At 36.1% G+C, this 22,991-nt stretch overlaps 1 protein-coding gene across 2 annotated transcripts in view; it reads left to right on the top strand.

Annotated features, from left to right (window-relative positions):
* The window catches only part of CSMD1 (CUB and Sushi multiple domains 1), a 1,059,975-nt gene that overhangs the window by 204,375 nt on the left and 832,609 nt on the right, over positions 1-22,991 (top strand). For both annotated transcript variants that reach the window (XM_074538179.1, XM_074538178.1), the window contains exon 2: positions 7,173-7,389. In XM_074538179.1, the coding sequence (XP_074394280.1) occupies positions 7,173-7,389 (217 nt within the window). The remainder of the gene's footprint in view (positions 1-7,172; positions 7,390-22,991) is intronic.

Genomic DNA, 22,991 nt, shown 5'->3' with positions numbered 1-22,991 from the left:
TTTTGAAAAAAATCTCACTAATTCTCTTGAAACTATTTTTCCCTCTCTTGCAAAAACAATGAGTAAATTTACTCTGGTCTCATTTCACATTGTGCTAGGATTGTCTTGAGTATATTTCAATATCTGAAGTACTGAAGCCTTGTGGTGCCTGTTCTCCCTGAGGCTGGGAAGTGATGGCAGGCACAGCAAACAGACTCTGGTGTGGGGCAGGCGCCCTCTTTGTGAGATCTCTGTGCTGGGGCACACTCTAGGGATGCCAGTAAAGATTGTGGCTTGCTTGTGAATAAATCTTCAATGATGCCTAAATTAAAAGGATCTCAGTACTTTCTGATTTGATTAATTCCCTGGAAAGTGCCTCGTAATGGTGTTATGAGGTTTTTTTATGGATTTTTAAAGGACACTTGAAGAAGCTACATGCTATTTAAAACAGTCCTCAAAGAATAGTGCCTTTGCCTCTCTGGCCATTTGAAATTTCCGTTCTTGACTGGAGTTATTTAGGAAATAGCAGTTTTCCTGAGTAGCAAGGCAGTCAGAAGGTGCCTTGAGGTTATACTAATGAGGAACAAATGATGAAGGCCCAGTGCAGAGCACAACCAACTGATGGCAGGGGCTGCAGGGCCTGCAGGTCTAAGTGGGGGTAGGAAGTGCTGGCAGATTACATAGTGCTCAGGAGAAGAGAAAAGACAAAGAGAGAATATAAAACACAAGAGAAAGAAAAAATAAATTGTTGAAACAAGGTGTGCAAACCACCTGTTCATGCCTTACAGCTCTGTACTGCTCCACTGTGTCAACTGATAGCGACAACAATTTAAATCTGTAGTTATCTCTTGCAGTTCAATAGGAAATCTTTTTTGTTCTATGTGTACGTAACACTTCTTTGAATTATCAGGAACTTTTTTTATCCTTTTTTTAAAAGTCATGTTTAAGAAGCTGTTGCTGTCATGCACTTTGCTGCTCAAAGTCATTGAAGTTGTGGCTAACACTGTGATAACAAAGTTCTGCAATTGTGCACATGTTTGAGTTAAAGGAGTCAAAATTGCAGGCAGGAGGTGCTCTGGGGCCATGAGATGGGTGTCTGAATTTACTGTGCAGGAGAGAGGATTCAAAATTATTAAAGACTCTATGAATTAACTCCTATAATTAAGGCCTCACAAATAAGAATAGGAGAGACATGATGGGATTGGTCCTGTTATGTATCCAAAGCAAGTGGTCAGTGCTGTTTTGTGCCAGAGGGAGATAATCCCAAGGTAAGATGAGTGAAAGCAGTGAGATGCCAGTAAGATTTAGGGGCTGCTGGGCCCTCTCTGAAGGCTTTTCTGTAAATAAAATAATAGTGTTCAAGGGCATTGCGCCAGAACAGTAAAACTAAAAATTATTCCTCCCTTGAACACAGGTGGAGCAAGTACCCTGCAAGAGATTCTTGCTGGGCCAATAACTAACAACATAAAAACAAGATTAGGGAAGAGCAAAAAATTTATATGCTTTGTAGTTTCCATGCCTGAACTGTTGTCTGTGGAAAATTCCTCAACACTTCCATTTAAAGTAAAAAATTTGGTAGAACAGGTTTTGGAACAGACTAAATAAACAGTAATGTAACAAGCACCATACATTATCCAGAGTTTAAGAGACAGTCTAGGAAAAAATTGCTGCACAGCAAAAATAATCTCCAGCTTCAATTCACCTTAGATGTCCATATTTAAAAGGGACCAAGGGGCGTTAAGCTATAAAGGCTGGAACATCTGAAATTTGTGTTAAAAAACTCTATTAAGGAAAAAAATCAATTGGCACATGATTAAATATGACATATGGAAGAAAAAAGTTTAAAATTATATGCTTTTCAAACCTTCTGGAGTTCTCTGAATGAGTCAGCCTGATTGTGGAAAAAGGTCATCAGAATTCCAGACGATATTGAACAAGGCTCCCCAGTAACAGCTGTAAAGGAAATAAATCAGGTGGGGCATAAGAAAGTTGTACATTGCTGAAAGGTTGGATAAAAGTTGTCTCTTAGGAGAAAATTGATTTTTTTACAAAGAAAGGAGTCACCATGGCCTCCCAAAGAAATCTGTGCTGGCATGGGTGTTCAGTGCTCCCATAAGTGATCTACATAAGAGGTGAGCTGTGAAGTGACTGTGATGATGGGAATTGATGAGTTAATGGAAATGAGGAACAATTGTGAAGAATTACAAAAAATAGCCTTATGTGATCAAGTAAGGGGATATTGGGGCAGTTGATAAAATACATAGTAGACAAATGCAATGTGATGTGATGTACATAGTAATAAACTGTAGGAAATCTAATAAATCACATTTTTCTATGTAAAATGACACAGCCTCACTGTGATTCCAGAGAAAAAAAGTCTTAATTATAATCCATAGTCATATAAAATGTCAAGCTACTCCTTAGAAAAGAAAATATGAAATTAGTGGGAGAAGAAGGAAAAGGATTAAAATTATTCCCGTGTAAATGATGCATGCACATTTTGAATATTAAAAGAAGTTTTGGTATCCCTGTCTCATGTAGGGTATAACATAGCATCAAAATGGTTATAGAAAGGGAACAAAATTGCTTAGGTGCAAAGAACAATATGAAACGAAACTTTTGAACTTGGAAATAAAAGTAGGTGAAACATGACAAAGGTCAGTGAGATGCTAAGTGGCATAGAAAGCATAGGAAAAGGTCATCTGTGTATTCTCTTTTCATGAATAAACTTACTGGGGTTTCAAATGAACCTAACAGATGGTAAATGCTGAAAAAACACAGAAAAGGGGTGTTTTTGTGGTTTAGGATTTCCTCTACAATACCTGAAAGACTCTAGAAGTTAGTATAGTCTCAGAAGATGACTCAGAGATGAGTTTATAAAGAACTATAATATCAAGGACAATTAAATAGAAAGACAAGGGTACTTTTTTAAGAATTCCTGAGATGCTGCTCAAGAATGGGAGGGATATTTTTTTGTCAAAGTCCTCTCTCCTTTGACTTGCTGTTGGAGAAAAGGTACTGAGCAGAATGAGCCTTTGATCTGGCTGAATGCAGCTGTTCTTACTTATTAAATTTTCTACTACAACAAATTCATTTAAGAAACTATTTCAAGGAATGAGGAAGATCCAATCTTGCTGGCATATTTTCTGTCTCTGTAGCTGTAGAATGGAAGCTATTTACAGTCATAAGAATATACATGACTTCATTTTCATTATCAAGATTGATCAAAATATCTTTAGCAGCACTGACTTTACTAGAGTTAGTTTTGATGCATTTTATAGTTTTCCTGTTCAAAATACATGTATCCTGCAAAAATTCCAACTACTACTATATAAATATGTATATGCATACATGTTAGTCTTCCACAGGCTACTTTATGAGTTACAAGAAAAGAAGTGCTCCTTTTTGCATGGTTTTTGGTAGAAGCATTTTAAACTTGAAACAAACAAGGAAAAAGAAGTCAATGAATATGGTAAACAGGGTGGGAAGTGTGTGTAGGGGGAGTATGAGATAAGTAGACCTAAAGACCCAGGAAAATAAAAATCAGACTTTTTAGGAAGTGTTTTCTAAGTTTTTATTTTTGAAGTTAGTTCAAAATCTTACAGCAATGCATTATTAAATTTATACTGATTCCTAGTGATTCTCCCACCCATTTGACACCAGTATTTAGGGCAAAATTACAGTGTTTTGTTTTCTGCATTGGCTCTCACTTTGGGAGCACAACAGAAATATTGAGCCTGAGCAGGTGCAATGGGACTGGTACAGGATACACAAAGTAACTTTGAAAAAAAGAATAAAACTGTTTATTCACTTTAAATATTATCACTTTAAATATTTTTCAACAACAACACAAGAGTATAAGTTTTCTTAAAACACATTTTTTATATCATAAGGTAAAAATAGCTGTCCAGAAATATCCTCTTACAGACAGTGTATGACAGAAAAATAATAACAAAGGCCAAAACTAAAGTAAAATGTAGGAAGAGACCTTTATGGGGTGTATTCAGTGATATTCATTCTACATTCAGCCCAGCAGAACCACTTAATCTCTGCTGATATTTTTTTACATTTTCCTGTTGATGTGTTTATTTTCTTTACTTTGATGATTCTTTCTTCTCTTAAAATACAAGAAACAAAACAATCTTAGCTAATCTCATCAGTGTAATCTCACTGGTCTGTGGTGTCTCTGCAATCAGAAACTGCATTATTTCTTGTGGCATTATGTATGCTCAATTCTTATCTAATTTGCTGCTACCTGTCACCCTAAGTCTCTTTGTTCCTGTTCTCCAAGTATATCCTCCAACTGAATCTCTCTTAAGTGGTTTGATGCTGAATTTTACTCTTTTGAACAGGTGTAACATTTGAGAGTTCTGAAGGTTTTAGACTTGCATATATTGACAAAATAGGTATTATACAGATAGCAGGTGGCATTTTTTTTTCTACATTCTGCTCTGTAAACATGCTTATATCTTAACTAGGCAGGGACAGACTTAGAAGATTTTTTCTGGGTCTGTATAGCTCTTAAAACCTCTTTCAGTATTGCTTACACAGAAGCAAAATCTTCCTTGAAATTGTGTGTGTGCAGCAATGAATTTTCTGGGAGGTAACTGTGTACTAAATTTGTCCTAGGATTTTTACCTGTTTTTTTACTGAACACCAAGTAGATAAGTATATGTTTTTATATGCATATAAAATTAAGAACAAACCTAAATAGCATTTCACAGTAATTGTTTTTCTTTATGATTCTCCTTTGCCTCATGTTTTTTTTGGGTACAAGGAGAATGGGCAATATGTGTATGAATAGTTTCAGTACTGGAGGAATACATATACAAGAGAGTAAAAAAAAGAGTGGAGAAAAAAAGGTCTTGAGGTTGTAAGAAATGCTTAAGTTAAACAGTGGTAAAACATTTTATCCCCTATTCCTCATTAAAGTCTGTTTGTTTTCCAAAATAATGAGGCACAATAACCTGTATCTACAGATGGGAGTACAAAACACGTTTTGGAGTAAAACTGGGAGTAATCATTGGCAGTTGACAGCTTCTGCAAGTAGGTAACAAGAGTCTCTGTAAGGAAGCTGCTAAAGATGGCCATGTGGGGGCTGTGAGGGTTCACTTACTACCCCAGCAATATGGAGTTTAAGAAGAAATGTTAATAAAGTTTATATTATAAACTTTATAACAGTATAACTATAAAGTTATTAAAGCTTAAAAATAAAGGTTAAAAAAATTTTACCTCTAGCCAGCTCTAGGATTTCCAAAGAGATTGGGAACATAATTTGTTTGTCTCTGTGGATGTCAGAAATACAGACACTGCATTTACATATGCAGTTACATATGGTATACTGTATTCTTTATACACTACAATTACAAATATCTGCTCCTAAAGTGGGGTTCCGTCTTTGACAGATTTTAGATGAATTGCTAGGATGCACTCCTTTTTCAGTGCAAACCTTTCACACCCAAGTGGTAGGAAGGCTGCTGTGCAGCACAGCTTGCAAGGGGTACTTGACTTACTGAAACCAATGCTGGAGACATGAAGTAGCTGGTTAGAGTAACAGGGTGGTGGGGTGTCACTATAATTTTCCTTTTCTGTTTTCAGAACATCAGTTCTGTAGTAATTAAATTATTTTAAATTGTTTGTGGCATTTGTATGACATTTCCCCTGCGGTTGTAGGAAGAAGGATACAATGCATCTGCGAGTGTCTGCAAGCATGCTGATAAATTTTAGTGAACAGTACATAACTTAAACATTCATGCTAAGTTCATGGTGTAAGAGGTTCCTTCTTTGTAATTGCTGAATAATAAAGATGTCTTGTTAAATTGAATCACATGATAGGTATACCAGAGAAGATTTTTATTTTAAAAGTCGCCTGAATCCTGAATCACCACAGCCTTTTTATCCCTTCATCAGAGTTATTATATTTGAAATTTAGTAAATGTAAAGAATGTTTACTAGTTCTTTAGTTTTAGGACCAAATCCCTTTTATTAACTCCATCTTGTTAAGATTTAGAAACCTCCTGCAAAAATTTGACAGCATTTCTCTGAAAGATTAAGTGTGAGAGACCCACTGCTGGGAAGTTAAAAACAAAATTTCAGTCAAAAATATCCTTCTGGTTTAAGTGTAGCAATAAAATACGGGATTTTACTTGTTCTGAAACGCCTAAAGTGCATATAATAATCCAAGCATTACAGTACACAGAATGTCCTTATACTTTTCTCTGTTCAAATATTTCATTAAGGCTTCTCTCCAGCTTGGAGTCACTAGAGCTGTTGTGTGGGGAATTAACAAAATCAAGTAGGAAACTAGCAACAGTGTGCACCGTAAGTCAAGGTTTCGTGCTGAGGACTTCCCGTTAATGAGCTATCATGCTCTCACAAGGTCTGTAGAATATACAAACCAGATACAAAAGCCTGCTGAATAAACCCTTAGTGTTATTTTTTGAGAATAATAATAATAAAAAAACCCAAACTCAACCCAATGCAAACAAAAAATGCCAAATCAAAACAAAAAAAAACCCAAAAAACCAAAACCAAAATAAAACACCAACCAACCAATCAAAACAAACAAACAAAACAAAACAAAAAAACCCCAAAACAACAAAAAACAAAACAAAACCCAACAACACCCAAAAGACCAAAAACCCCCACTTTTTATCACAAAACACATGGAACTACAAATATTGTACCACAGAAATTATTTTGCTGTATTTTCAAAGTATAGAAATCTTGGTTAGTTGCAGCACAAAGCATGTTAAATGTGTCTACATTTTGGTCTTCATGTTAAAGTAGGTTTCAGAGCATCAGAAACTCTGTACTTATATAGAAACTTTTAAAATGGCATTTGCCAAAAAGTTTTGAACACTTTCTTGACATTAGAACTGTCAGTCTGTTGAATTTATGGCATTAAAGCTAATGCTGAAATTTCACATTTGAATGAATAAGTCATACATTGTAAATACTACAGAACCTTAAATAATGATTCAATGCATAAAAAGATGTTGAGTGTCTCAGAAAATCCAGCTATGAGGGTTTTTAATCTGAAGGGAAGAATGGTATAAATACAATTTTATGCACTGTTTGTAATGTAGAAAAAATATTTTAGAATTACGTCTTCATATAGGTACTTATGTAAGAATATATACTGAGTGAGAGAAAAGAAAACCAATTTTAAATTTTCCTTTCTTCTTTTTCAGGTCAGAACTGTGGAGGCTTAGTACAGGGACCAAATGGTACTATAGAAAGCCCTGGATTTCCTCATGGTTATCCAAATTATGCCAACTGCACATGGATCATTATCACAGGAGAGCGTAACAGGATACAATTGTCATTTCATACTTTTGCCCTCGAGGAAGATTTTGATATTTTGTCAATTTACGATGGACAACCACAGCAAGGCAATTTAAAAGTGAGGTAAGGTCCCTTTTTTCTTTCCCAATTTCTTTCTGTCAGCCTGTCTCTTTACCTTGCTTTCTCTCTCCTGAGTATATGTTCTGATGATATGTTAGAACATATATTGGTTCATCCCCAGCCAAGGGGACATAGTGCTCCAACATTTCCCAGAGAAAGATGTTAATCCAAATTTCAGACTTTTATGGCCCTAGCTGGTGTATCAATAACATCAGTTGTACTTAAAATTTACGCAGTCCAAGGTTAGTTTTGGTGAAGGTCCTGAGCACAGAAGTATTCCAAAATTTCAGTTTTTTTTTTTTACTTTTCTGCTGGTGGAATTCAGATTTTGCCAAGAGTCTCTTTCTTGAAGGGGCCAGTCAGCAATTTTTGAAAAAATTCTTACTGAGATTAGTTCAGCCATAAATTGTTTGACATTGCCAAAATTGAAATTTTTCTCTGTTAAGCAGTCAGGGATCTTTAAAGGTCAGAAACTGGTGTGTCTTATCTTTCCAAATACCACTGAAGTCATGAAGAGGCTTTATGGAAGCTTTTTGATTTGAAGCTTTTTCACAACTTCAGGTTTTGAAGCATTAATTTCATTGGTGTCTTGTTGTAAATTCCTTGGTCATTTGCTGGATCTGGACTGCAGAGCTGGAAAGCAAACAGCGCTTTCAGTGCTGCTCTGTCATTTTCTATTCAGGCATGAGATTTATTGAGTACTGTAAAACACTGCTGTCAGTTCTGTTGTCTGATTACCCTTTTATATGCTGCTGATTTATACTATAGTGCTAAAACAAATGTGGGAGCATCACCAATTTGTTCTGCATTTTAGTGAGTATCATCACTGGATATTTTTGACAGGAACAATGTTCTGATTGATTGTTTACTCAGTTCAAAAAGTTCTGAAAACTTTGGAAGGGATTACACAGCTACCAACAATTTAGATGCGCAGTGTGTGGGCATCATTTACTGTACTTAACTGACCTTTAATACTTGTATCACCTGTAAAAAGGAGAAATATTTCTTTTTTTTTTTTGTCAAATGCTTTTATTAGCATTATCTAACATGCCTGCTTGTTTTGTACTAATCTCTCAGTAGAAAATCGTTTAATATAGCAGATATTTTATAACAAAGCAGATATTTTATTTCTCATTGCTTGTATTTGCCATCAGTTACCTTCACAAATGGAATTATGAAGAAAAAAGCATTTGTTGGCTTTGCAGCATGCAGAGGTTAGCACAGCAGAATTTGAATGACAGGTTTCTATTGATTTCTCATATCCCATGTCATACCCTTTGTTTTACAAAGAGCATTCACACGTATATCCCTCTGCAGTTATGCATTTCAAGACAATTCTTTTGGCAAATATTGGAAAATTTTAGTATTGGTCTTTTAGCTGACAGCATGCAGATGCAAGAGAGTATCTTGGAAGTTGTGTTTCAGGGCATGCATTTATTTCTCCCCTTAGTTAAAATATTCCACTACATTTTGGGTAATTGTGTTTCTTTAGCCATCGTGCCAAATCTGGAGCTCTTCCTTAAAAATAACTGTGTATCTACATCACCACCACAAACTATAACAATTAAGTACTGCTCACTCCATACTTTGGATAGTATTTTTTTCAGCTGCTACGGCAAAATTGAGTAAAAATAAATAGCATGTTTAACTATTTTGTTGTGCTGCCTGAAGGAGCTTTCAGTATGCTAAATATGCACCAGGATACTTCCACTACTTCTTGATCACAAAACCAAAAAAAACTAGAAACCCATATAAAATTATATTTAAATAATTAGGCAAAGGAATAAATTGCTTTAGGCTAATAGTGTGAAGAAAAGAAGAAAAACAGGGGTGATTGCATGTATATGAACTTTGGTTAGTGCATTATTAAAGCATATACTGGTGTTGAGAATTAAGGCATTAGTGGGAATAGAGTAAACAGAGGATAAGGTATTAACAAATGCAATTTTACATCTTCCTATTTTTCTAGAAAAAATCCAACTTAGCATTCTGAAATTCTGTGTAATTCTGAGACATGCGACCCAAAATTGTCCTTAAAAGATTGTTACAATGGATTTATTTTTATCATTGTAAAGATCATAGAACAAAACCCAAGATTTTACTCACAATGTATCATTTATATACAGATAGATTTATAGTGTGTATGTTTATATCCATATACATATATTTCATCCAGGACTGCAGCTCAGGCTGGGATCTATCCATCTGGGGAGCAGCTCTGTGAACAGGGACCTGGGGGTCCTGGTGGGCAGCAAGCTCACTGTGAGTGAGCAGTGTGCTGCTCTTGCAGAGAAAGCCAGCACGGTGCTGGGCTCACCAGCGACCAGCAGAGATCAACAAGCCATGGTCCCACTCTGCTCAGGGCTTGTCAGGCCACACCTGGGATGCTGTGCTCAGTTTTGCTCCCACTATACAAAAAGACGTGGACAGGCTGGAGGGGTCCAGAGAAAGGCCACAAAGATGATCAGTGACTGGGAAGTTTCCTTGTGAGAAAAGACTGAGAGAACTGGGCTTGTTCAGCTAGGGAAGGGGAGACCTTGTCACCATGCTCCAGTACTGAAAGGGTGGCTACAAAGAAATTGGAGATTCCCATGTTTTACAAGGAGTCACATGGAAAAATTAGGGGGTATAGGGTACAAGTCACTTCTGGGTAGATTCCAAATGGACACAAAGAAATTATTTCACAAAGAAAAGCATCTGCCATTGAAAAAATCTCCCCAGGGAGATAGAGGATTCCCTGGTATTGGATGCTTTTAAGATTCAGCTGGACAGGATGCTGGACCATTTTGTTAGGCTGTGCTTTTGCCAAGAAAGGTTGGACCAGAAAATTCTTGAGGGTCCTTCCCACCTGGAATTCTATGACTATGGTTTTGTGATATATAAAAAGAAGTTTTAAGTCTAATGGCACCTGTTATGATAATGCTTTGTTGCCTAATGTAGTCTTAATTCTACAGAGAAACAAGACGTTGGATAATTGATTTCCCCATATATTAGAAGCAAAAAAAATATTTTAGTTCTATATTATTGAATGAAACTTACATTAAAGCAAATATATTGCTTTATCAGTTGATGGAGGAAGATTTCAAAATATAGCTACATTCTAATTTAACTGAGAAAAGGTGCAAAATATATTTTTGATTTGCATTTAATATTCTAAGGAATTTTTTTTATGCAGTTAATTGTCAGCATGTAGAAGTCATAAGAATGAAGCAGACATGCAAGTGAGGTGCACTTGCATTTTGAAACAACAGTTATTATTCAGATGTGTTCCTTGTGGGTCATTTCCTTAGGTAGCATTATATTCAGTAATTCAGTGTAATCTATGAGCTAGCAAATATTTATTTTGACTTTTTTTTCTTTGTCATATATATCAGATAAAATAGCAAATGGCTATATTTTTAAACAGAGAGGAGAAATGTATCAACAAGACATAGAGACATAGGTCAGCCCTGAAGAGGCTCAGCGTAAAGGCAGATGGGAACTGACAAAGTGACTATTGACTGCCAATAGATACATTGCCACAGACAAGTGACTTCAAAACAGATATCTCAAGAGTTTATGAATTTCAAAAGTAATTTCCTAGGTTGGTTGCAATACCTATTTTCTACATCTGAAAAATGCTCGTTAATTTAAGCATAATTCTTGTTACAATATATTTTTTCTATATGCAGAATTCCTGAATAGGGGATTCATAGAGAGGTGTAGGGAAACCATAATAGGAGTCAATAAACAGAAAAATGCCTCTGTTGCAGAAGAGGTGGGGTGGAGTGGGATGTAAGTTGGATGTTAAGACACAGAACTATGAATTTTACAAATGTGGTGAATTGAGACTTTGTATGTGCAGTTGCCTCCATCTCAGTTTATACCATAAGGGTGCATTTTTTGTCTATGTCAAATACAGGTAAATGCTGTAATCTCTGTGTTACAATATCTGTCAGTAGAAGTTACTCTTTTAGTATCTCACTTAAGTTTACTTAAGAGTTAGTTACAGACCTGTGGGATAAAATCTGAAAAAAACTTTTTCAGGTTTTTCCAGACAGTCCTAAAAAACTTTTAATAATGATTGCAAACAATTTGGTTTTCTCTCACACAGCAAAGCTGTTAATTAAATTATTTACATATATATTAAATCAAGACGCATAAATGCAGCTGTGATTTTTTTACTGTTTGTATGCACATCTGTCAGTTATTTTAGACATACATTATGTATATTCTTTGGAAAGTGATTTTAAAATGTCTACTTCCCTTCATGGCTTCTCAGGCCTTTCAAGCATTATTTACTTTACTGCAGCCTAACAAATAATATAATAGACGCTGCTTGTTATTACTCATATCAGTTGAAGTAAACAGTTTTGTTTTAATGGAGCAGTAATGCATATGATGAAAGTTGCTAATGTAACGTAATAAAATACAGCTTACAAAAAAATTTCTGACAAGAATGTATAAAATGTGTGTTGAATAGCAATATATTCCCTCTGCTTTCTTGAATTGTGCAGCAGTAATAGGGATTAAATATGAATTATTCACAGTATTCACTTTTCCCTGTCTCCAGCAAGCAATAAACCATATGTATATTCTGTACATCATAATCCAAGTGTAGAGGTAATACTTGAAGTCTGAGCTCTCACTTGCTATTAAATCTCTTTTACCTTAACAAACCATGATTTATCTTGTATGCAACATTTTAAATTTTTGTTTATTTTTGTTCTGTTTCTTTGTTGTTTATTTTTTGATTGTTTCTTCAGAAACCATTTCTGTCTTCCATCTCTCCAGGGTCAAGAGAACAGTGAAGCAATGATGGGGTGATTGACTTTTCTACAGAACTGCTGACACTGCAGCAGCAAGAGATTTGTGCAGTTTAAAGTTCTTTTTTCTTTTTTCTTTCCCCATGAAAATGGCATATGTAATTTTTTTAAACCTTTTTATTGCACATCATTTCCTACAAAGTATAGAACACTTTTGTGTGTGTGAGCTGGTGGCTGTGGCTGTGAAGAAAAGAATATGTGTTTGTAAAGTAGCATTTTTCCAGCTGTAGCTTACCTAGAACACAGCACAAAGTAACAGGCTAGTGTTCAAACTTTTAAAACAAGATTATTGAATAATTTCAGCAGAACATTCTGGTACTTCACATATCAGGAGGAAAGAAAAGTTATTACTGTATATTGTACAATTATTACTGAGTTCCTGCCAGGAGACATGCCCATCAATGACTACTGTTCCCTTTTTTGTGTTAATCATAGAATCACAGAATAAAATACAGAATTACTTGGGTTGGAAGAAACATAAAAGACCACCTAGTCCCAAGCCTCTGCAGTGGGCAGGGTCATCTTCCATAAGACCAAGTTGTTCAAAGCCCCATCCAAACTGAGCTTGAATACTACAAGGGGTAGTGCACACACAGCCTCCCTGGGCAACCTGTTCCAGTGCCTCAAAACTCTCTTGAGGAAAGAATTCAACAACTAATTTCCTAATATCTAATCTAGAGCTCCCCTGTTTCAGTTCAAAACCATTGCACCTTATCCTATCACTCTTTCCTGTATAAAAATTCCCTCTTACTCCTTTTTATAAGTCCTTTTCCTTCTTCCCTTGGAGTGCTGGAGGCTGCACTGAGGTCTGCCCAAAGCCTTCTCCCACCTGAACAACCCCACCTCTCTCTGACTGTCTGTGTAGGAGAGGTGCTCCAATTTTCTGATCATCTTTGTGGCCCTTCTTTAAATCAGATTTTCCTAAGATTTTTCACCTATTATTAGGAAGAGGAAAATTTTTAGTACAGGGCTAAAATGTGATTCATCATACATTACATAGCTGTTTAAGGAAAAAAATCAAGTTACAACCTGATCACCTTAAGCTGACAAATAGTTTCTGCCAACATGGAAAGAGAATACAATGGAAGGAAAGATATTTTATGTGTGCAATACAGGGTTCAAACTCATGTTTGAAGTGTTGGGGGTTTTTTCCCCTCATGTGGATAAAAGGTAAAATACCTATTCTCAAAATTTTAGCTTCCCAATTCAAAATCATAAGCTTTCTAATTTTTTTGGCAAGCCTAAATACTAAAAAGATTTAACAGAAGTTGTATTAAATATAAAGTAAAATAAGGAGTCTTACTAGCAAGCTAGTTATTCACCAATTAGGACATATATAGGTCATAATAATTACAGGTTTTAGGTTGATACTAAATGATGGCCAACCAAAAAAGATTATTTTTTTTTCCCTCCAAAGCTATGGAACTCCCACCTAAAAAATTCTATTTCATATTTAAGGAACTGTTATTTCTTGGAGGAAAAAAATAGATTCATTTAAGAAAGAAAAGCAGTGCTTGAATGTGTACTGTAATATTCATCATCAGTTATTTAAAACTTTTTTTAAAATGTAGTTAAGTCAGCATGGTAAGATGCATGTGAGACTCAACATAGTGAAAAAGAGAAAATATATCTGTGCTCAATGTCTTTTTCCTCTTGGAGCTAGATCTCCTTTTTCATCTGACACTGGCTTTAGTACATCTTTGAAAAACATATAGGTGTTGCTTCTTTGCCTCTTCCATACTTTTGAAACTGAGACTGTATAAGTGTCAGCAGTGGTTTGATGCATTTGTATGTAATACTGTACTATCAAAAGTATTAGAAAGTGAGGACTTAGAAGATGGGAGCTGGGATATGGTTCCAAAACAAACAATTTTACAACTAAACATGTGAAAACATTAATTCTATTACTCATTGTAAAACAAATTTTCATTCTTAAATTCTTTAAATTTTGAGAGTGAAGACAATCGCTGCCCTTTATTTTCTGCCATCTAAACATATATTACACATACAGAGTGCATTAAGCAATTTTATATTAGTATTTCTGCATCTTCTGTTATGTTGAAAAGATAAGTCTGTTTTGTTTTAAATGATATATGTTGAATTGACATGATTGTGTATGAAAGCCCTGCTGATCAGCATTCCTAAATACTGTGTATACAATAATTATTGCAACTGTCCTTGGTCAGACATCAGTCACTTTGATCAAATTCTGGCTGCAAACTAATAATTAAATTACAGCCATTACAAAATTTTAAGCTGGACTCCACAATGAGAAGGAAGTCCAGTTGTCAAAATCTGTCCCCTTTTGATTTGTTGCTGTACATCCTTATTGTGGGATTTTCTATAATTTCTATGTAACTGTGGTAGATTTTATTTAATCCATAACCTATGTGCTATGAAGACATTTTGATGCTTGTTTGTTTTAGAGAGGAAAAACATATTTTATATGCTAGCTGTCAAATTAAAGGGGACTGAAAAACCTTTATAAAATGTAGTAATCATATTTCTGATGCATGTAATTAGGTTAAACTGTGAATCATGTTCTCTTAATGTCATCTGGTAATTACCTGCTTGCCTTAACTGAGCCTTGTGATTACTGACTGTATGATCACAGTCTGGTTTAGGATCACTCTGTGCTAGACAGAGATGTAGTGATCATGGGACAGATAGAACATCAGAAATGTTCAAGCATTTGAGGGGAATTCTGCAGTCCATCATTTCTGAATTTCCACAGCGGAAGTTCAGCACTGTCTCCCCTGTCATCCAGTCACACACAAAAAATTTCTCTTGTAAAACAAATTTTGTAGACAAGTGTTCTCATAATCTTGCAGTTTCTGATATTGCTTGGAGACTTTCCCCGGCTTTCATACTGTTTGTGTTCACAAGAATATCTGCTGACATTATTAGGGACCTTGGATTTTGACAGTTGTGTTTTTCCCACTTCAGTCTAAAGCATACTCCTGCTGGCATCCCAGATTATTCCTGTGTTCATATTTGCATTTGAGTGAAAACTATGTATTCTCATCTCCATTCAACTCAATGAATTCATTAAGAATGCTAACTAACCAGTGGCTAAGAGAATCCCATATAATGAGACTGACTCTGATCATAAGGCAGTTTGAAGAGAAGTTTTGATAATAGGCCCTATTCAAATCAGGCAGGGAATAGCATACTTTAAACCTTCTTTTTTGTCTACAAACCTCATTTATATGTTTCTCTCTTTCAGAAACCAAGATAATTTTAAAAATAATCTTTTGTTTATCTTCCACACCCCCAACACATACACATATGCACTGCTGGATTGTTTTTAGAGAATCATGAAACAAAAGCCAAATGGCAATGAAATGAGAATAATAGATGCCTATATTAGACAGCCTGTTTATCTTTTTTGCTAAGATGGGCTTCTCTTGGCTGAAGTAGAGTATGCATATTAAACTCATAAATAATAAAATGGTGATAATTTTAATGTAAATTATTAGAAATTTTTCACCAAAAACTTCCCCTCATTCCTTGTTTTATTGTACTTGAGATAATTCTTAAATTAATGAGACAAATTTGAGACAGAATGGCTGGAAAGTGGCCCAGAAGAAAAGGGTGCTGGCTGGAAAGTGGCCCAGCACCTGGGGGTGCTGGTTGACAGTAGCTGAACATGAGCCAGTATGTGCCCAGGTAGCCAGGAAGGCCAATGGCATCCTGGCCTCTATCAAGAATAACGTGGCCAGAAGAACCAGGGAAGTGATTTTCCCCACTACCTGGCACTGGTGAGGCCTCAAATCCTGTGTTCAGTTCTGGGCCCCTCATTTCAAGAAGGACATTGAGGGGCTGGATCGAGTCTGGGGAAGGGCAGTGGAGCTGGTGAAGGGTTTGGAGCACAAGTCCTGCGAGGAGCAACAGCTGAGGCAGCTGGGGGGTTTAGCCTGAAGAAAAGGAGGCTCAGGGGAGACCATATCACTCTCTACAACTACCTGAAAGGAGGCTGTAGCCATGTGGAGCTTGGCCTCTACTCCAAGGCAACCAGCAATGGGACAGGAGGAAATGTCTTCAAGCAGTGCCAGGGGAGGTTCCAGTAAAACATTAGGAAGAAAATTTTTACTGAAGATACATGGCATCCCCAAATTCTCTGGGCAATTTGTTCCCCTGCACAATAAACAGTTTCTTCCTAGTATCTAATCTACATCTACTCTCAGTTTGAAGCCGTTCAGTCTTGTCCTGTCACTACATGCCCTTGTAAATAGTTTCTCTCCACTCTCCTTGTAGGCTCTGCTTAGATACTGAAAGGATGAAATTAGGCCACCTCAAAACCTCCAGTCTGAACAAACTCAGTTGTCTCAGGTTTTCCTCACATGATCCCTCTGATCATCTTGGTGGCCCGCCTCTGGACTCACTCCAACACGTCCATGTCCTTCTTGCGCTGCAGACCCCAGAGCTGGATGCTGTGTTTCAAGGGGGGCCTCACCAGAGCAGAGCAGATGGGCAGAATCCCCTCCCTTGCCCTGCTGCCCAGGCTGCTTTGGATGCAGACCAGGATACAGTTGGCTTTCTGGGCTGTGAGCACACACTGCCAGGGCATGCTCAGCCTCTCATCAACCATCACCCCCAGACCCTTCTTGGTAGGGCTACTCTCAGTTGTTGGTTCCCCAGCCTGGATTGATATCAGGGCTGACCAACCCCAGGTGCAACACGTTGCACTTGGGCTTGTTAAAACTTCATGAGATTCTGATTCCTCTTGATGACATTACGTCCTTCAGGTGTGTCAACAGCAGCACTCAGCTTGGTGTCACCTGCAAATTTGTTGAGGGTACACTCTATCCCCTAATCTCATTAGTGATATCCTTTACTATACTTAAAAGTTGTAGCAGTTTGGTGTTTTGAGAGCATTCTTCAGAAGGAAAAATGAGACAAGACCATTGCTTTGTTCATGGGGATGAAGTAATGAAGTAGGGATTCCCAAAAGAACAATGCAGGGATCATATGTTCCCAGATTCAAGGTAAAGAGGACGAACATCCTTTATCTCACAGTTTATAAATTTTCTATCATAAAATTGATTAAGATTTCCTATTAAAAATACAGGGTTTTTCTTGGCATTTAGGCTGCTGTATGTGAGAAAATTATTCAGATATTCCTTTGTGACAATGAATGAAACATTTGTATACCTTTTTGAAATTCTGCATTTTTTTCACTAAAGGTAAGATAGTTGCCCAATAGCAGAAATTACAAAAACTATTTGTCTTATGATGGAGAGCAAATACTATGGTACAAATACATTGTTAGTAGCATAATTTCAAGTATCAAAGAGGAAGAGTTATTGGTGCTTTACAGAAAGCAAATGATTTTAAAAGAAAATTGCTTTTTAAGGTAAATATTCCTTTTTTTAATGACAGAAGTGTTAACTAGAGAGAACAGTAATATTAAACAAAATTATGTTTCTAATAAAGTCTAAGGCATTTGAGTAGCCTGGTTTAGTGGAAGATTCCCTGCCCATGACGGGTTTGGAACTGGATGATCCTTACTATTTCTTTTAACCCAAATCATTCTGTGATTCTATGAGTACTTTGGAGAATTAATTTCACAGGGTTTTAGTTAGAGAACAATTATTGCATGATGTCAGATGTCTGAGACAAACCTGTGCAGCCAAGTTAGAAAGTATCCAGGGCAGTAGTAAAGCAACCATCCTTTCACACAGTAAAACCATAAATTCACAACCGCTGTAGAGAAATAAAGATTTTAATTAATACTTCTCACATTTGGTTTTCTATGTTGTGTCTTTCAAAATCGTAATACCTGCCAACAAATGATGTAGTACATTAATTAGATTGTTACATTTTGTCCAAAATTATGAAGTTGTGGTATTATTGTGCATATATCAACATCACACCTATCACTTTTGTGTTGCACATCATTTTATTTAATATTTGTAATAGGAAAGAGTTTTTTACAATATCATACCTTCCTAACTTATCTTGAAAGAGGTAAAGTACTGAAAAAGACATTTTAAAAAAATTCAGAGTAACCTTGAAGTTTCAAACAGTGTCACTGAATAAGCTTAACATCGCTCTGTACAGCAAAAGAATATGTTGCTTGGTTAAACCTTACAGTGTGCAGTCCTTCAATAAATGTTCCTCAGCATACTGAATGTGAGGCTCTGAGAAGCATGACATTTTACAAGAAAAACCTCTCTCAGACATAGCTTCATGTTTTTTTCCTTTAAAAATCATTGGAAATATATGGAGAAAAGGCTCCCTTTCCTTATAAAGATAAAACACCAGGCCATTAAAGCACCAAGCCATCAAAATTTCTTTTGTGAGCTGCAAGCATGAAAGAACAAATTGAGCAAAACAAGTAAACACAAGGATCATGAATAAGATTTTTGTTTGTTTGTTTGTTTCTTTTAAATGTTTAAGGGCCTTTAGCCAAATATTCTAATATCATGCTGTGTGAAAAAGATGTTGGTTTCTCTGCTTGCTGTGAGATGTTTCAAGTTTGGAAGAAACTGCCACTCTGAAAAAAAATGATGAAAGAATACATTACCATGAATAACTCAACACTCTCTAGTTAGGGAAGAAAAGCAAGTTATTTACATATAAAATGAAAAAATTATACTCCATCCATGAATGAGTATCTAATATCAGATTGAAAAGGGGCCAGTTTTGGGCTGGTGTATGGGACGTTTGCATGTGAATTCCTAACTTATAATTAAGTCAATCTCAGCATTCAGTCTACAGTGACCTAGCCTTGATGACAGTGAATGGAGACAAATGGATGCAATTGTCTAGCAAACTGAATTTCAACCTTGATAACAGTTAAGCATCTTATTAACAAGGACTAAGATTTTCAGTACTGTTTTAGAAGAGGCGTAAATAAGACCTTGTAACACGAGCAGAAACTATGGCTTAAAGGAGGTTTTGTGATAGTGGCTGCACAGCAGTGACTGAAGTTAGAAAGGCACAAAGTGCAGTGAGAGTACCACACTTTGCCCATTGTTCGCAGTCGCTACAGTTTATCTGTATCTTACTATTTCTTTTCAATCCAAGGTTTCTTAAAGTTTTTGTCTTCATCCAGCCACAATTTCTATGGAAATTACTTTTGTATCAACCCAGGACCTGTATGCTCCCTTTTATGTTTTACCTAACTCTTTTTCCTGGTCTTATTTCAAATTTCTTACCTGTCCGGTTTATCTCGGCTGTTTGAGGGGCCTGGAAAGGCCCGGGGTGGCCTTGGGGCAGCCCGCGTATCGAAGGACGAGAAGAGGCTTCAGTTCTTCTTTCGGTTTTTATGTTTATTAATTGTTTATCTAAAAGATGTTCTTTCAGCCACCAGAGATCTGCTCAGCAGTCAGCCATGGGCACACTGTCTCTGCCCTCCCGGGCAGCCACGTATCTTTATACCCATTGTTACGTGTACAGTATTTATCATTTTTCCCCAATACCATCTATTCTTATAACTTGGTGTACTCTCAGTAATAACCAATCCAAAGGTGCCACCGTGGCCAAAGAAGATGGAGGAGAAGAGGAAGAAGAAGGAGGGCAGGACACACCCCAATTCCTCCATCTTACTCCTCTAAACCCCCCTGTACATAAATCTTAAACCTTGTGTCTCACCCTCTAATTAACTAACCCCTTCACCATTCACCCGGTGAAGCCCTCATCCTTGTCGTCTCCTGTATAGGGTTAAAGTCCAGCTACCAGACACTTCTGGCAACATTCCAGGACTCCCGAGCCCCCCAAGGTGGTCTCGGAGGCTCAGCATCTCAGGACTGAGATCTTGAGATCCGACACTTACCCATGATCTTTCCCCATCTGCCAAAATAATGCTTGCCTCATACGCTTACAAAAATACATAATTTCTTTTAGGAGAGAGAATCTTGTAAACATGAGTGTTATGAATCAATATTTGAGAGACATTTGGAAATGGAAAGTTAATGCATTTGAGTGGACACAAACTAAGTCTGTGCAACTCTACAAATTATAGGCAACTATGGTCTTTTTTAAAATTCCAAGAAGCCTAGGATTCAGTGACAAAAAAGTTCAAACAGATTCCATAGACAGAAAGAATTTTTCATGCAAAGAGTTAGAGGAAAAAAAAGGATCTTTTACAAACCAAGCTTTCAGAACCTTTCTTTATTTGAAAAATTTATTCCAAATAGGACACTTTGGAGGGAATGGAAAATCACAAGACTCGTATGAGGCAATGGTGAATTCCAATATACATAGATGTGGACTGCAGGGGAAGTCAAGTTTAAAGTACCCAAAACACTTAAAGGACACTTTTTTCTACTTCAAAAAAAATCATAATAGAAGAATTCTATGAGACAAATAGAAAACCACAGCCATGAACGCTGAATTCCCTTTAAAATGCTGCTTCTGAAATCCTTATTTTCAAATTGCACTTCTCATGCTCCTAAGGTGAGAAAGAGCAGAGGAACAGAAGAACAGTATGTGTTGTAGTTGTCCTAGTACTCCATTATACTACAAATCATCAATAATATACCATGCAGTGATATATTCCAAGATTCAAGATTTTTCCTCTGGCACTGCAGCAGTGTCAAATAAGAGGTATAGTTCCAATTGATTTAAGGAAATAACTTACCTAATAAAATCAACAATAATTTAATAAAATAATTTGTGCAATAATTTGACTATATTTTTAAAATGTTTAAGTAAAGGACTAATTTCTAAATTTTTAATAAAGAATAGAGTGATTCATTTTACAAAAGGCGGTTTTCAACTATTCAGCTTATTTGGCAACTTTCTGCTACCTATTCAAGCTTACTTTCACAGTATCATCTTGTCCTCATTTATTTATTTTTGCTGCAACCCATTAATCATAGGTTCTCTCCTCCTTTTCATAAAGACCTTGCCAAAATGAAGGCTTATTAACTTCAGCATTTCAAGACACAGAGAACAGAAAGGAAGAGGTTTTTTTAATATTGGGCCTTGATCATTAGTACTGTTCCATTGTTTTCTCTTTGTGCTTTAAACCCTCTATCCTGCCACAAATGGGGAAAGGATTTTTTTCTGCACGCGGTCTGAACAAATCTTTGTAATCTGATAAGTTCACAATAAAGTTGATAAGTTCTTCTTCACAAGAGGAATGTGTTAACACATTCTTCCCAATAAACTTTTGTTTCCTATGCTCAGAGTTGTTGCTTGTGTGTAGGAAGATTCTGCCTAAAAAGAAGTATGAATGCGCTTAGCTAAAGTTTTAGCTAAAATTATTTATTTTGTTTCATGGCGATGATATTTTAGGAATCAATTTATGACTTTGAATTGACTTATTTTTTTAAATTTACATATTTAATATAGCTAGAGGCATCTGATATCACATTGTGAAAGTGAATTATGTTGTATACTGGTACAATATTGATATGTGAAGACAGAGTGAATTATTGAATATACAAATTCAGGTTTAATTATCATAAGAAATTTACATAATTACCTTTTTCTTGTTTTTTTTCAAGTGGGTAGTTGTTAAGATGAATCCCATAAAACTTCTTTGCCTGTTTTAATAGTCCTTACTGTCAGTATTTGCATGCTCTATTGATTAGTATGAAGGTATAATAAAGTTTCTGCATTGCAGAGTTGACTTAAAAAGACTTCAATTGGTATGGTATCACCTCATTCAAGTTTTGTATTTGAAATCACTTCATTGGTCAGCTATTTCAGTACTTCATGAAACTGAACTTAATTTTGAGGGAAAAACCCCTGAAATAATAACTCCATTACCCAATGTAGGGTACGATACATTACTTAATGAATGCACCTTAAAAGTCACATGTATCAGAAATTCAAATGTAAGTTGTCTGAAATATACTTTGTTGGTGTCATTTCAACTCAATCTAACTCCTGTTTTCCTCAAATAATAAAAATTTTACATTCTTTCTATCATCATTTAGTGTGATTAAGTAAAAATCTCAGTCAAACAGTCAGGTCTTGGAAGCAAACTTAGAACAAGAGATCTTTTTGTTTCTTAAAATATAATTTAATCTCCATTTTATTGTTTGGGAAAAAATAGTGTTTTCATTAATAGGTGTGTTCTCTTGCTAAATGCTAAAATATTGTCAAGTGTCTTGGAGTGGAAGGTGTAGAAATATAAAATAGTATAATTGTTTTCCTTTGGCAAAAGAGATCCCATTTCCAGAGTCTTCATGTTCCTTTGGTTCTTCAGAAACATCAGATTGATGGGTCTGCAAATCTGTATTTTCTGAGGATCTTTTAACTTTATTTATGTTTAAAGGATTTTAGAGCCCTAGGACCATAATCCAAGGGAAGCAAGCTGCTAGCACATGTGGAGCTTTCCCAGCTCAGCAGTAAGGCAGTCTAGTATGTGCTAAATCAAGTCTTTTGTTTGCAATTGTAAAGACAGGTCCAATGAAGGCAGCTGTACTAACACTAAAGTGATGTTTATGGGCAATAAAAGACACACTTTTGACGTAACAACTCTTGGATCTTTGAACAGAGGAAATAAAGTGGAGATAGAGCGGGAAGTATATTACCTCAGTGAATGCACACGTACAGCAGAGGCATTGGGGCAGGTTGCAGTGTGTACTTGTGTAAAAGATGATGAAGAGACAAGTATGTCAATGGCAAATATCTTCCTGTTGCCTCATAGAGACATGGAAATGTTGCTCTGTCCTGCTGGTGTTGGCAGTGCCCCAATACTACCAGAATATCTAATAGCGGAGCCACAACTTCTCTCAGATTTTCTGAGGCCTTTAGAAAAACAGGTGAATATTTGGGTCTCATGTTTCTCTTTTCTTCCACCACAACTACTTGAGCCATTTTTTGTTTCTTACAGAAAAC

Source organism: Zonotrichia albicollis, chromosome 3, assembly GCF_047830755.1.
Source record: "Zonotrichia albicollis isolate bZonAlb1 chromosome 3, bZonAlb1.hap1, whole genome shotgun sequence".
In the NCBI taxonomy this organism is placed as follows: domain Eukaryota; kingdom Metazoa; phylum Chordata; class Aves; order Passeriformes; family Passerellidae; genus Zonotrichia; species Zonotrichia albicollis.
The sequence above is the reverse complement of the archived record's forward strand: the minus strand, read 5'-3'. Positions and strand labels throughout refer to the sequence as shown.